The following is a 15938-nucleotide window of genomic DNA, read 5'->3' as shown; positions in this document are numbered from 1 at the left end:
CTCCATTCATTTTATTTTATTTTATTTTATTAATCCTCAACCAAGGCTATTTTTTCCATTGATTTTTAGAGAGAGTGGACAGGAGAAAGAAACACTGATGTGAGAGACACACATCAGTTGGTTGCCTCCCGCATGCCCCGACCAGGGCCGGGAGCCTGCAACCAAGGTACCTTGACTGGAATTGAACCTGGGACCCTTCAGTCTGCAGGCCGACACTCTATCCACTGAGTCAAACTGGCTAGAACTCCTTCATTCATTTTAAAAATGTAACTAAGTGCCTACTATCAGCCATGTGCTATCTCATGAATGTACAAAAAAATAAGGTAACCAGGGCCCCGCATTTATTTACAAGCATTCTTGTTAATTTAGCTGAAGAATAAGAACTAAAGTGGTTATGTAATGGACATTCTCCACTGCAAAAGAAACATGCAAACACTGAGGCAATGAGAAAATAGCACCAATAGGCTGAATAGACCCACCACACACACACTCTCTCGGCTGAATAGACCCACCACACACACACTCTGTCATCAAGGATGACAAACGACAAGCTACATTCATACCAGATGGCCCCTCAAGTTTCTCCTGGTCCTACCACGACTAGAAGCTTGTGGCTGTGGTGGGAAAAGATTTTACAAGGTGACTAGATATTTAAGAGTTATACTTAAAAACTGGCTGTCATTTATGATTTCTACAGGGCCCTATATTTTTGTTTTCACAATTTAAAGAAAAATGAAACCTAGGGATGAATAGTTTGGCTCTTTTCTCCATGTATCTTCTTGGCTCTCAGTTCAAAATCTAATGGTGACTCCCTGGTTGGCACCTGTGTGGCTCTTCAGTGCGGGTCTGGCGCAGGTCGGCCCCTGCACCTCTTCCTGGTGGTCCTGGCCTCCCTTCAGAAGATGGATGACACCTTGGTCCCTGTCCAAAAGAGATGACGTGTCCTTGTATGTGTACGTTGTATGGAGGGCCTTGCTACATTTCTCTCCATAAGTCCTGAATGTTTGGGAATCACTCACTTTCTTTGTGACAGTACTGTCAGCAGTTTGGGCTTCTCTTAGTGAAGGATGATACTTCTAAACTTCCATTTGAAATCCTGGCTTGTTCTTGCTTTCCCAGATCTACCACCCTCAATTATCCTTACAAATAACTTCTCCTCCCACCCAGACATAGCATGATTCTTCCATCACAATGTTTCAAGTCTCTTTGCCATTTTTCTCTTCCTTGATCAACGCTTTTATTGTGGAAACAATTTAGATTTGTCCTGGCATTGCATCCATCCTATTTAAAAAGAGTGTTCTGAGGCAACCGTAAGTTAGTTTAATCCTGAGGGTAAACATGAGTGGATGGATGGGTTATTGTTTACTGAGGACTCTTTTCATCAGGCTATTTGCTTTTATTGTCACTGTATTTTTACTGTACACATATGTTGTTTATTTCTCAGAAATCCAGTAAAATTGTAATGGTTCCTACTATTGGCAAGTACAATACACAGAATAAAACATATGCCCTTTTATGACATTAGAGAAAACACCACTGACCCCAGAAATTCTGTCACTTGGGTGTTCTTCTCAGGATAGCACCGATACGTGCGATGTTCCTTATCTGTCCATTCCTTTGTTCATTCATTCATTCATTCATTCAACAAATATCTCAACAATGTAATTATGTAACTTTGTAGTGATGTAACTTTGAATAAGACAGACAAAGTTCCTTATGTAGAAGCTCACAGTATACTGGAAAAAAATATAAAATAAGTGACTGTCAAATAAAGTGATAAATATACATAAAGAAAACCAAGTTCAGAAAAAAACGACAGCCTTAGCTGGTTTGGCTCAGTAGATAGAGCATCGGCCCACCTACTGAAGGGTCCCAGGTTCAATTCCAGTCAAGGGCACATACCTTGGTTTGCAGGCTTGATCCCCAGCCTTGGTCGGGGCCTCTGTGGGAGGCAACAAATCGATGTGTCTCTATCACATCGATGTTTCTCTCTTTGTGTATGTCTCTCCCCCTCCCTTGCACTTTCTCTAAAAATCAATGGAAAAATATCCTCAAGTGAGGATTAACAAAAAAGAAAGAAAAAAAATGACAGGGGCACAAATGGTCTGCAGAGATCAGGGGAAATTCCCAGAGTCTGAAGGATGAGTAGGAGTTAGCTAGGAAAAGGGGAAGGAAGGTCATTCTAAACAGAGAGAAAAACCAAAGCACTGGGGTTACTGTTATCAAATGCAATTTTTTAAAGAATGCTAATCCCTTCCTATCAATGACATAACAAAACCTCTACCTTTCTAAAATTTTCTTCATCTATAAAATTTCCTGAGATTCCCAGACCAGGGTCACTCATCAAGTAAAGCAGGTGAATTTTTCAGAAGCCGAGTCATGGGGGGAGAGTTTATAGTAAAGGTATTCACCTATTTCCTCTTCCCAGCCCCTGAGAAAGGAGGGCCCACTGTCATGAGAGGAAGTGCAGCCTCTCCCAATACCCTACACATTTGTAATCCAAGGAAAAATTTAAATAATGTCATCCTTTCCTTGTATTTGCCCTCAAAGGAGAGTTAAGTCCAAAGGACAGAAGACACTTCCCTTCCCTTCCCTTTCCTGGGAATGATTTGTTTGTAAGCTCTTCTCTCTCCAGCCCCTGCTTCTTCTGACTCGTCAACCTTGCCCTGACATGATGGAGTTTTCAAGGGAAAAAAGATAGACCCTGAGCCCTAGCTGGTTTGGCTCAGTGGATAGAACGTCGGCTGAAGGGTCCCAGGTTCGATTCCAGTCAAGGGCACATGCCTGGATTGCGGGCTTGATCCTCAGTAGGGGGCATGCAAGAGGTAGTCGATCAATGATTCTCTCTCATCATTGATGTTCTATCTCTCTCTCCCCTTCCCATCCTCTTTGAAATCAATTATATAAAGAGAGTCTGAGTTTATGGTGAACACATTTTGGAAAACACTGGGCTGAAAGAACTGCTTTGCGAAGTCCTTCTTGGAGACCTAAAACCCCGTGAATGCAATCTCCATAAAAATAATCTGTTTTTGTTCTTCCTTCCTTGCTTGCTTGCTTGCTTCCTTCCTTCCTTTTTCTAAATTTACCTGGAGTTTCCTTTACTCTCTGTACCAAAATGCAAAGTAAAGGCAGGGTTTGTTCTAGAACTCAAACAGAACAGCTATATTGTTTGCAAAGTCTATGATTTTTTACAGGAGAAAGTTCTTTATGTATCAATCCTGTCTTATTCAAATGGTCATCTGAGCCACCTGAATCAACAGCCAGGATAAAGATATTTCTCTCTCTCTCTCTCCCTACCTCCCTGAAATCAATAAAAATATATTAAAACAAAAACAAACAAACAAAAAAACACACACACACAAAAAAAAAAAAAAAAAACAGAGAAAAGATCTAGGAGTAAGGGACCTTCCAGAATGTGGAGGAAATCTTGAATTCAGATAGCAGTGGTCAAAATCAAGTACTGTACAATTGGTAGGCCAATACTCTACCCATCTGACTCAATAATAAAAGTCTACATCTATTACTTATTATATCAGAGGCACTGTTCTAAGTACTTTACATATTATAACTCAATTCTCAGGACAACCCTATTAATATGCCCTTTTTATAGACGAGAAAACTGAAATACAGAAATATTAAGAAATGTAATGATGTCACACAGCAAGTCTTGTTCTAGAGTTCTATTCTAAGTCTCAGTATTCAATAAATATTGACTAAGGGCCTCTATGTACTAAACACTGTAATTGTGGACATATATAGATAAGTATGAAAAAGGCCCTCGCTCAAGGAGCTTACATTCTAGTTTGAGAGATAGCAATATATAAACATACAAGCATACAAGTACCATTCCTATGATAAGTCTTATGAGCCAGATAAGCAGAGGTGTTATGGAACTACACTGGAGGGTCACCAACCCTGACCAGGGCGCTCAAGAATGTCTTCCTTAAAAAGGTCACACGTGAGCGCCATCTAATACCAACACTAAAATGCAACTATAATGAAAGGTTTGATAGCTAGAGTATTTCCCTTAGGTTTAGACTATGAAATGTAGTGAAAATATCATGCCATAGCTCAATGGTCTTACACTGGGCAACCTGCAACTCTGGCACCAAGAGTCAATGGAAAAAATAAGAAGATACAAAGTGGGTAAAATGGAGCTAGAGAGACTTGAGACTTCCCAGTAACAGGGGTGGGTGTCCCAAGGTGACAGCTGACTGTTCAGTGAGCAGTGTCTCAAGGACATGGGAATACTCTGATGTGATTCTGGCAGCCTTTAATGTCTAAGGAAGCAACAGGAGTTCAGGGAATGGGTGAAAATATCCAGGTCCAAGCAATCAGACTGTTCACAAATGAACCCCCATCAATAGCTTGGGGCACATGAAACTGAGCTCACTTATGCAGAAGAGAGCTGCAAAGAGCCTAGCAGAGTTTTAGACTCCCTTTAAATAGAATAGAGTTAAGGACAGGGTGAAGTCTCCATGAGATACTAGGATACTATATGGGAGAATTGGGAAGGGAGGCCCAGTCACACGCACTGGGACAACCCTTTGAGAAATGGAAGAAAGTTATGACTCAGCAGGCACGTTGGTCAGTGTTTGTTCACACCAGACATTGCAGGGCCGAGCTCTGCGAAAGCGAGATTGGTACCATTTAACGAGCTGAGGATGCTTCCCTTACAGGATGAGCTGAAGTCTCGGTGGGAAAACCAAATATAGAATCAGATTGATGTAAACAATTTTGGTAGACAGCTTAATCAGGAGATAAGAGTATAAAATGAAGACAGAAAAACTTGAATTTGCATCCTACTTTGCCACTGACTAGCTATGTATCTTTGGGCATGGGCCTTAACCTCTAATCTTCAAAATCTTTATGAAAAATGTACCTATGGCTGTGACAACTAAATATATTGATGAATATGAAAGTGCCACCTACAGTTCTTCACACAGAGTACGTGCTCAGTAAATGATATTTTCCCTCCCTTACAGACCCTACTGGATATTGTTCAGTCTCAGTATTCCATTTCTCATTGCTGATGATATGTCTACTGTACTCACTCAGTAAAAATACTTCAAAGCGTTTTTCTATATTAATAACTTCCTCGGCAGGACATTTCCATCCTTTTGCCTCATGTTATGTGTGGCAGAGAGAAAAAGAAATTCATTCAGAATCACAAAGAAGAACCCTAGTGTCACCAAACCACAGCCTTTAAGTTCAGCAAAGAGCTGACTCTTCAAAGATTAATACAATACACTCCCACTGCTTGTCCCAACTGTCATCCAGTGTGTGTTTTTTAATTCGCTCTCTTCCTGTGCCTCGGATGAATATGATTTAATCTCCAAAGCATGCATGATGAACACATTACTATTTCCTCCTCCAAAAATGGGATGTTACAATGCGAGGCCCCATTCCTGAGCTGGATAGAGAGGAAGAGGTCATGTGTCCAGTCTCCATACAGGCATTCACTAGTTTCATTTTACACAGAGAACATTTCTGTTCCACAGCCATGGAGAACATTGCTTATCTTGGCAACCTTTTCACAAATGGAAAACACTGGACACAGATAAGTCCAGCACATTGTGGATGACTCAATGCAAATTCAGTCAGCAATAATCATCACCACTTAGTGCTATTCACGAGTGAACCAAATGAATCACCTTTGTACCCAGAGATGGCAATATTTTGGTTGGTGTTATAATTTAGAGAAACAACATATTACCATGAAATTATGATTACAGGATTACATAATTACTATAAAAATGATTTATCAATCAATTGTCATGTATTTATTTCAACTTGTGTCCAGTAGTATGTCAGTGCTTTAGGGTTTATAAGTGAAGTACAATTAAAACTAATGGACATGGTCCTGATTGGATTGCTCAGTAGTCTGAGTTCCTGAATCACCATATGGAAAAAAGCTGCATTCTCTCTCTCTTTTTTTTAAATATATTTTATTGATTTTTTACAGAGAGGAAGGGAGAGGGATAGAGAGCCAGAAACATCAACGAGAGAGAAACATCAATCAGCTGCCTCCTGCACACTCCCTACTGGGGATGTGCCCGCAACCGAGGTACATGCCCTTGACCGGAATCAAACCTGGGATCCTTCAGTCCACAGGCCGACGCTCTATCCACTGAGCCACACTGGCCAGGGCTGCATTCTCTTCTAAACTGGACTACTATGTGATTGAGAAATAAACATTTATTGTGTTAAGCACATACTTTTTTGTTGTGTTTGTTACATTAGTGCTACTCTAACTAATATAGGTTTTATTACTTTAAAGGACACAGGGAACAATAGACAAAGTCCAGGATTGACTCAATAGAGAAAATCTATAGGGAATACCCACGGCATAAACCTGGAACCCCAAAATGTTATTCCTTCAACATTAAGGTGAACTTGGAAGAAGGAAAGTAGCTTATCTTGAAATATGGTATTGAGTAGCAATAGGGAAGGGCGGGGGGAGTCATTTCCCCTTAGAATTAATTACGACAAGCATACCCATCCATAGGTTTCCAGCCTATATTCACAGTGAGTGGTCTGAAAAACCACAAGCTAAGAATGTACTTTAAAGTGAATTCCAGCTGGTAATGCTCCCAGAAGTAATTGCAAGTTCTCTCTGGAGAAAACTCCCTTCATTCCAAGAAAGGTGAACCCACAGTCAAAAATCATAAAACACACAAAGAAATAAAACACTATGTGCAAGAGCCAACACAAAGAACATATAGTAGAATAAGACTCATAGCTATTATAATTTCCAACGCAAATCAGAAAACCATTGTATCTAATATTGTGGAGAAATACTCCTCCATATGTCTCTCTTGTTCTTGCATGTCTTGCTTGGTGTGCCAAAAAAATCAAGGCCTGGCTGATCTTTACCGAGACCATTTTTCAGGCCTGTGTTTGCAGCAGGTAACCTTAAACTTTAAGGTTTAAAGGATAAGATAATGTCTCCCACTTGGAGAAAGGATAGCCTTGTTTACTGTCTACTATAAACTGGCAAGTTCCCCAAGATCAGTGATCCTCCCAAGTGCAGGTAGCTCTCTGTGTCACTCCTATAGGACTTAGGATATAGGGAACCAAAACAAACATGTTGACACTCTGGCTACTGCTTCTTCAGTGATTAGTAAAGTTTTTTTGCCTCTGATTCAAGTCTCATGTCTTCTTTCAGCATATATACAACTGTGGCGAGCTAACTTGCAACTAGCATAAAATCTCAGACCCTTCGCAGTTCTTGACAGTCTTAAAAATTAAAAATATGCATAGAACGCAGGAGGAAAAAAAGTACTAGAAAATTTCAAAAGAAAACAGAACTTCTAGAAGTAAAAAATACAACTGAGATTTAAGACTCATTGGTTGAGTTAAAGGGCAGATTAGATATAACTGATGAGATAATTAGTGAATTGGAAGATGCATCTAAATTTCATCAAAATGCAACACAGAGAGGAATAAAGATAGTAACTTTGAAAGAGAATTTAAGGAATATGATCAAAATGTGAGAAAAGCAAACAAATACTGTTGGAGTTACAAAAGAAAAATAAAGCAAAAGTAATTATTTTAAAAGATTACAGAGATGTTTCCAAACTGATGAAAAACGCCAACCAATATATTTGGGAGGCTCTATGAATTTCAAGAGGTTAAATAAAAGGAAATTCACACCTAAACACAGAAGAATAAAAGTGAAAAACAGCAAAAAAGTGGAAATCTAAATAGAGATAAGTGGCATTATATCCAATGAAATAAAATTAGACTTCAGCTAATTTACCACAGAAACAGTGGAAGACAGAGAAAAATGTAATATTTTCAATGTACTGAGGGAAAGTGATCTAGAATTCTATATCTATGTAAACTATTTATTCTAAGAGGTTACTTGAAATAAGGGCATTTTCAAACAAACAAACAAAGACTTTTGCTATAGTTAGAATCTTAGAAAAGTAAATTCTACAGGAAAAAGAAAAATGATCTGAGATGAAACTGAAATGACAAAAAAAAAAAGCAAAAAAACGAGATTCTATTTTATAACAACTAGATTAGAAAAGTTAAGAAATCTGACAATTTCAAAAGTTGACAAGGATGTGGAATAGGGAAAACTTTGTGCACTGCTAGTGGGAGTGTAAATTGGTACCACTTTGGGAAACAATATGGCAATAACTTGTAAAATAGAACTTGTACATACTCAACTCAAAAATTATCTAATAAATATTAAACTAGAAAAATTCTAACACATGGAACACTCTTACACTGGGGCACAAGACATGTATAAATATGTTCATAGTGGCATTCTTTATAATGACCAAAAAAACTGAAAATAATTGACATGTCCATCAACATAACAATGAATAAATAAATCATGGTATAGCCACATAATGGTATATTATTCAACAGTGAGAATTAATAAATTAATACTATCTATATATATATATATAAAATCCTAAGGAACCAGAGGACCAGATGACCAGATGACCAGCTGGTAGCTATGACACGCACTAACCACCAGGGGGCAGATGCTGAATGCAGGAACTGCCCCCTGGTGATCAGTGCGCTCCCACAGCGGGAGCACCACTCAGCTGACAGATGCTGGGCTGACGACTGTCAAGTGCAGCTGCAGCAGCTCGAGCCTCTCCCACGGACACTCCCCCTGAGCACCTTGGGGGCGGGTGGTAGGTGCAGCGGGCCAGGATGAGCGGGAGTGGCGCAGCACCCAGCCCAGTGCTGGGTGCTGGGCTCCTCCCCAGCTGCCTGCCGCTTCACACACTACTTCATGCTGTGCAGGATCAACAATACGGACAGTGGGCTGTAGCCTGAGAAGCTGGCAGGTAAGACCGGGGTGTGGCAATGCGGAGGTTCACTGATCCCCACAGGCCAGGTCAAGGGACCCCACCGGTGCACGAATCCATGCACCAGGCCTCTAGTATATATTAATGTCGCTGAATCTTAAAAACTTAGAAACATGTTAAGTAAAAAAAAGTGAGATTTGAACTCTAAACACAAGTGCTGTGAGGACTTGGTATAATGATTTCTCATGGCAGCATCCTTCTCTCTTTACAGAAGAGAAAAACATATGACTAAGCTTGACAGTAAGCCTCTCTCCCCCATGGCTTTGCATCTTGAGCAGAGAAATGTGAGAATGAGGAGAGGGTGGGAAGCCCTTTGGAATTTATACCAGGAGCAGTACCCTGAGCAGTTCCTACTGACTTGGTTCCTGACCTACTTCTAAGCCTACTTTTCCAAACAACTCATCAATTCTGTGAGCCTCCCACCATCCTCCAATGACTTCCCATCTCTTGTAAATTAGTCAGAGTTCATGTCTGTTGCTTGCAACCAAAGAGCCCTAACTGATCGCGTAGCTGTCAAACAACAAATGTATATACTTCCACTTATGATTGATCCTTCGTTATCAACTTTCTGCCCATGATTTTATTTCCCAATTAGATTTGGTAGGATTGGACAAGAAGAATGTCTACGTGTACATTTTAAGGCCTAAGTGCTATCTCTGTTGGCTGAATCCCTGTGGAGCCATTAATGTCCAAGGGACATCACCCTGACTCACTGTTCTCCAGTCAGAAGTGCCTGTGGTGCTGGCTACACTCAGAATTACAGCCTCAAGGGGAAGAAAATCCACCACTGCACCACCTGTGTTACTTAGGGCTGTCTTACCTCCTCTGTCTTTAAAACGTCCCATATTCGAGCATGATCTTCCTCCAGCCAGTGCCCTGTGCCTTCCACCTTGATGGGAAGTTTGAATTTAGACACCACTTGAGTAGGCTCTCCCACAGGCTTCCCCTCCATCTTGAAAGAGCCAGGCGGGAGGCATCACGGACCTGTGTGGAGAATAAAGTGTGATCTAGGTTAAAACATTAAGTAACGTAAAAAGAGAGAGAGAAGCAAATTATCATGCTTGATTGTGAATAATGAGACCACAGACAACAGTATCACAAAAGCGTCAACTTTTACGGCCACTTTTTATATTTTCAATGTTTGTTCTTGGTATTTTAACACAGGCTTCTGGAGGGAGAGACGCATCTTGACGATGAATGAAGTGATATACTAGTAAATGTGAAAGCAAAGTAAAAAGCATCCTCAGCTTGTCCCCTGGCTCTGGCCCCTCCGGAGGAGAGGTGGAAATGGGTGGCTGTAAGATGAGCCTGAGGGATGCTCCCACACTGCATGCCATGCAGTGCACGTGCAAGAAGCACTGGCCGTGGTATCAAACGATTGCACACTTGTTTATACGAATCTCCATGCTGGGCATACGCAAATAATTCGGTAGTTTGAATCTTAACCTTAAGAAGCTTAGTGCCGCGGGGCAGAAAGGGTTGTATACAAGTAATCGCTGTATAGAGTGTTATAGGATAGTGTGACAATAACCACATTTCCTAATGGCAAATGGAAGCACAGAGGAAGATTCTCTTCTATGTTTATTGGCTGTGTTACTTTCTTGAGCTCCAGTTTCATCAGCAGTTGCTATATAAAAACAATATTTAAAATTGATAGCTATTCTATAAAGTCTACTCCTTGATATCTTTCTATCTGCCATTGGCTTATTCAGAATCACATCATGCCTGCTCAGCACCATACTGTCCAAAGGAATCTTCTGGCCTCCATTCAGGTCCCCCTGAATCTGCCCTTCTCAGGGTAATTTTTCTAAAAAGAAAATCTAATGATGATGTTCCACCTACCTGAAACTTTTCCCAGAGAATAAAATCCAAACACCTTAATGTGACATTCAAAGCCCTTTATGTCTGCCTTCCTCCACCTGCCTTCTCCCACCACGCCCTCCTGCCTTCTTAGCCACTCTGTTTCAGCCATTTGAAAGTACTTATAGCCCTAACCGGTTTGGCTCAGTGGCTAGAGTGTCAGCCTGCAGACTGAAAGGTCCCAGGTTTGATTCCAGTCAAGGGCATGTACCTTGGTTGCGGGCACATACCCAGTAGGGAGTGTGCAGGAGGCAGCTGATCGATGTTTCTCTCTCATCGATGTTTCTAACTCTCTATCCCTCTCCCTTCCTCTCTGTAAAAAAAATCAATAAAATATATATTTTTAAAAAGTACTTATGGACCTCAAATATATCCAGTACCTTTTGTCTTTGTTGGTGACGCTTCCTCTCCACCCACCCCCAAGAGACTAGACTCCTCCTTTGTTAATCTCTGTGTATACTCTGGACAGATTTCCATCAGGTTACCTGCAAGACTTTATTATATTTATTTGCTTTCAATTCTATTTCTACCTTCTGGCCTTTTAAGCATCTTGACACTAGATGTGGTGTCATGTAACAGGGTAAGTACTAAATAAATGTTTGATGAATTGGTTAATTCAGTCAATCATGAGAATCCAGATCTAATATATTCAGGTAACAGATGGATAAGTCAAGTTACCTCTTTAACTTTGTTATTGGCTGTAAGCCCTTCATAAGAAAGGGCCAACTCTAACATTCATCGTACACTCCCAAGCAGCTAGCACTGCGAGCTGCAGTTGCTTATTGTTAACTACAGACTAGGTTTCACGGACCCATCTTCAAGGAATTGAGCATGTCTGCAAAAAGCAGGTCCTCACATAGCACACTGCCTAAATAAAAGCAAATGGAAATCAACACTGATAAGTGGGCAGGGTTAAGTCAGCGGATTTGAGAAAAGGGCCTTCGGCGGTGGAGTTACTTTGCTGCCTCCCTTTTCATCTGTAAGCCATGGAGAGCAAGCCGTCTGCCTGCAGAAAGCAGTGATGAGGAAGCCGCTAACCCAAACCGACTTACAGTTACTGAGCAAGCTGGCGCACTTCAGACACTCCCCCTAGGAACCAGGAAACAGGACCTTTATAATTAATGAACAAAGTTGTTCTGAGTGGACATACTAATAAATGCCGCTGACACGTACATGCAAGGAAATAAACAAAGCAGAGTCATGCGGAGATTTCAGTCCAAAAAGGAAATTCAAATAAACAGGCAAAATGGAAACAGGCCAGGTTAGTAGGAAAGGAAATTCCATTGTTGTTATTGGAGATAACACTGTAAACAACAAATAATAAATCAAAACAAAGTGGGAAAACTACATGAAATGGTTTTGGCTGAGTCCTTTGTGTATCATGGAAACGTAACAGGATAAAATACACAAACTACAAAATCTCAGGGTGAACAATGGGACATCTTTAAGCCTAATGTATCCCAGCGATCCCATACCCTCACTGGTGTCTGCCCACAGCTGCTTTCTCATCTCCGCAGCGTGGGTGAAAGTTGGCAAATTTTCAGCGTTGGACTGAACTCTACTGTGTACTGACTTCCCCCAGATCGTTCCTTGCCCTGCTTGGGAAGAAGATACAATTCGGAGTTTTAAGCCATCCCAAAGCACTTGGGAACTAAGGATGGATGCAGAGAGGCAGCCAGCTCTTATGAGGCTCTTCAAGCATTTTGAGATCCTCCACCCTGAGACTTGAAGGCCTTTTCACCCAGCCTCACTCAATACATCTCTTCACTCGTGCACACACAAAAAGACTATACATGAAATATCTATTGCACTCCCATTGCATACCAGCCACCATGCTGGGTATCTTCTGCATGATCTCTAATCCCTACAATTACTCTGCAAGGTAGCTATCACCATTTTACAGCAATGAAAGGTTAGATTCAGAGAAGTAGCTTTAATACATTGCTAGAAAGCTGTAAGGTTTCCAAGATAATGCTCTCTGTCCTAAGTCAGTTCAGAAGACCTTCAACCCCCATCCCCGTCCCCATCATGGTGTAATACAACCCCTCTCTCAGGCCCCTCCCCACAGACTAAAGTGTCAGTGTCTTAGCTAATTGGCCCCACAGTCCCCCCTGCACAGATGGTCACATCTGATGAGTACATAGATAAGGGTGGGATAGAAAGAGGAAGGGAAACACAGGACAAATAGATTATCCCTTTTTCTTTTTGCTCTCATCTCAACTTCTGGCCAGGGCAGGCTTGATGAGTGCGCCCTGTGCAGTCACACAGGCCTTGAGCTCAGAAGGGCCCCATACTTGGTTGAATGTTCTATTGTCACTGTCTTAAAATTTTGAATTTTCAAACAAATGGCCCTGCATTTTCATTTTTCACTGGCCCCCACATATCATATAGCCCATCCTGCCACCTACCTACCTTTTCTCTCTTCAAATCGTAAGTTCCACTCCATACCTTCTTTAAACATGCATTATAGGTTTCCTATCTGTTTCCCCGGAAGTCTACATACTGGAGTCTATAAAGCAGGAGGAATATGTAGACCTTCTCTACCTCTGACATGCTGCATATCTTAGAGTTGACCTACTGCCTTTTTTCTTAAAACACACAGTCAAGGCTTACAGGCCAACTTCCATACAAGCACCACTAATCCAAGCTCCTGCAACAGGCAAGGTGAACGCACTGTAAAACTAAAAGGCAGAATCTTCAATTCTATTCAATAATTTGTCTAAAAATATCATAAACCTTATGAGCTCTATGAGCTCTTCTGGAAATCAGTTTTGAAGACTGTCAACTAAAACACCTGAAACCCACAGCAGACCCTTTGTTTAAACCACTGAATGGTGAGATCACACTTCAGTTGGAGGTGGAGTGGAAAAGGAAGCTGTATGTGTATAAAGGCACATATCTGATCAGGTAACACGGAAGCAAAATTCTGCTCAAAAATGTAAAATACCATCGCTTGAGGACTGTGTTTGTGTAAGTGTAAAAGGTTTGTGATTATCCACTGTTTCTACTGCATGAGAAGCAACACAAGGGCCAGGAAGGTGCTTGTGCTCGACCCTGAGAAACACTCTGCAGATGAGAAAAGCCGTGGAAGGGTTGTTGAGGTCACTGTGCCATCAAATCAAATCCCAGAGCCCTAACATGTCCACCAAAGCTGAAAGGTTTTTTATTAATATCTTTAAAGTTAGGTTATATCCAAACACCATTCTAATCAATATTTATAAATTATAGCTATCGTACCAGAAATTGATAACAGAAGTTAGTGAAACTAATAATTTGATTATGGTTATATAAATAATAAAAATATATAAATAATCAAAAATATAGTATTATCAATGAGAAAGTATTTCCTTAAATACATTTTTATCTTTAAAATTTGTGCTTGTAAGGTCTGTATTTTTATTTTAAAATATTTACTACACTATGCTTATGATATAACATGTATAATATAATAGCATTTTTCCCATTTCTTCAAAAATAATCATTGACTAATGGCCATCGTATTTTCTATGGTCGTAACAGAGGGCTCACGACAGCTTCATATCCTAAATGATCAATAAGTACCAAAAGTAAATGAGCAATTCCTAAGGGGCTAATCTTAAAATCGTAAGTATTAAGTGACAAGCTAAGAACACAAAATTTTAACATTACCAGTGTCTGTTTCTGCCATTTGATAAAAATTATCCATAACTCCCATGAACATTTTTAAACCATAGCTTTAAATGTAAGTGCTAGGGCCCTGGCTGGTGTGGCTCAGTTGGATGGAGCATTGTCCCTTACACCAAGCGGTTGCAGGTTTGATTCCCAGTCAGAGCACATACCTAGGTTGTGAGTTTGATCCCTGGTTGGAGCACATTGGGAGGCAACCAATCAATGTTTCTCTCTCTTCCTATCTCTCTCTCTCTCTCCCTCCCTCTCTCTCTCTCTTCCTTCCCCTCTTGCTAAAATTATTAAGCATGTCCTGGGGTGAGGATTTAAAATAATAATAAGTACTAGGGTACAATTTTACTGAAATCTGTATTTATTGTATTAAACTCCATGCTGGATTTTGTTTGATAAATCAACATGTACTTTATTGAATTTGACTTTCCTTCTGATGATAGTAAATAATGTATGAGACATCCCTCTATATCATTATCTTTTCCTCCTCCCTCTCTTCTTTACATACTTTTTTGGGGAAAAAGTGTTAATATTCAGAACCTTGCTGAAATGGGTTGGTGTTTATCATTATCTGTTAGAACCATGCTTTTCTCCTGCCCCTGCAGATCCCACCATGTGAATTAATCATACAGTGTTTCTGCTTTACACACACAAACTCTTGCTTCTACCTGAATAATTTATTTTTTATTTTTTAACTCAACTCAGATTTATTCTAATCTTAAAAATGCCTGGCATTTGCCCCGTTCCAGTATCTTCCAGTGATTACTGGCATTTCTGTCCATTCTTTCCTCTTATCTTCTCTCATCCTCATTCTTCCTCCTAATGACCTGAGCTCCTGTCCAGATAAGACAGGTTTGTTTACAGTTATCTCCTAATACCTACAACTCTCCCACCTACAAGTCTATTGATGTAATATTATATGTCAACTGTAATTAAAAAATAAAAAAATTATTTTAAAAACTAATAATAAATAAACAACAGTCTTTGCATTTACTCAAAGATTCAGAATAGCATAATACAAAGAAGCACTGAAATTCCAGTCAGAAGACTGGGTTCAAATCAGGAGGCTACAGTAAATCCTCTATGTAACCATTGGGCAAACCAGTTCACTTTTCTCAGCCTCCGTTTCCTCATCTTCACTAGGAACAGATAGATTGCAAGACTGCTGAGATCCCTTACATTTATAAAATAAAGCATCCACCTCCCCGCAAATGTAGAAAACAAAACTAATAAGCATTGAATTATTTTTCTGGTCCAGCTGAGGGTTTTACACTACTAAATGAGGCTGTGATTTATCTCATATTGTGTATTTATTCCCACATTATGCATTATTCAAGTCAGACAAACAATATGATAATATAATAGCCCTTTGGCATTCATGCATATAACATCTGAGTTTTGACTACTTGAGAACAACACAAGATGCTCTGACACCTTGTCAACTGTAAGTTTGCTAAGGCTTTGTAAAGCTGGTGTTTGGTGCACTTGCTAATCCTTAGCATCCAGATACTGGTTCAGTGGCCGACTTCTCTAGTCATGATGGTCATTGTGGTGTTTACGAATTGGGGAATCCAAAAAGGTCTTAAG

General features: G+C 40.2%; 1 protein-coding gene across 1 annotated transcript in view; it reads right to left on the bottom strand.

Annotated features, from left to right (window-relative positions):
• RGL1 (ral guanine nucleotide dissociation stimulator like 1) overlaps window positions 1-15938 on the bottom strand; it is a 221891-nt gene that overhangs the window by 142219 nt on the left and 63734 nt on the right. Inside the window, exon 2 of the mRNA XM_008145944.3 lies at window positions 9655-9818. Coding sequence (XP_008144166.2) covers window positions 9655-9786 — 132 coding nt within the window. The 5' untranslated portion in view covers window positions 9787-9818. The remainder of the gene's footprint in view (window positions 1-9654; window positions 9819-15938) is intronic.

This window comes from Eptesicus fuscus, chromosome 22 (genome assembly GCF_027574615.1).
Source record: "Eptesicus fuscus isolate TK198812 chromosome 22, DD_ASM_mEF_20220401, whole genome shotgun sequence".
Taxonomy (NCBI): Eukaryota; Metazoa; Chordata; class Mammalia; order Chiroptera; family Vespertilionidae; genus Eptesicus; species Eptesicus fuscus.
Note: the sequence above shows the minus strand (reverse complement) of the source record. Positions and strands in the feature narration are given on the sequence as shown.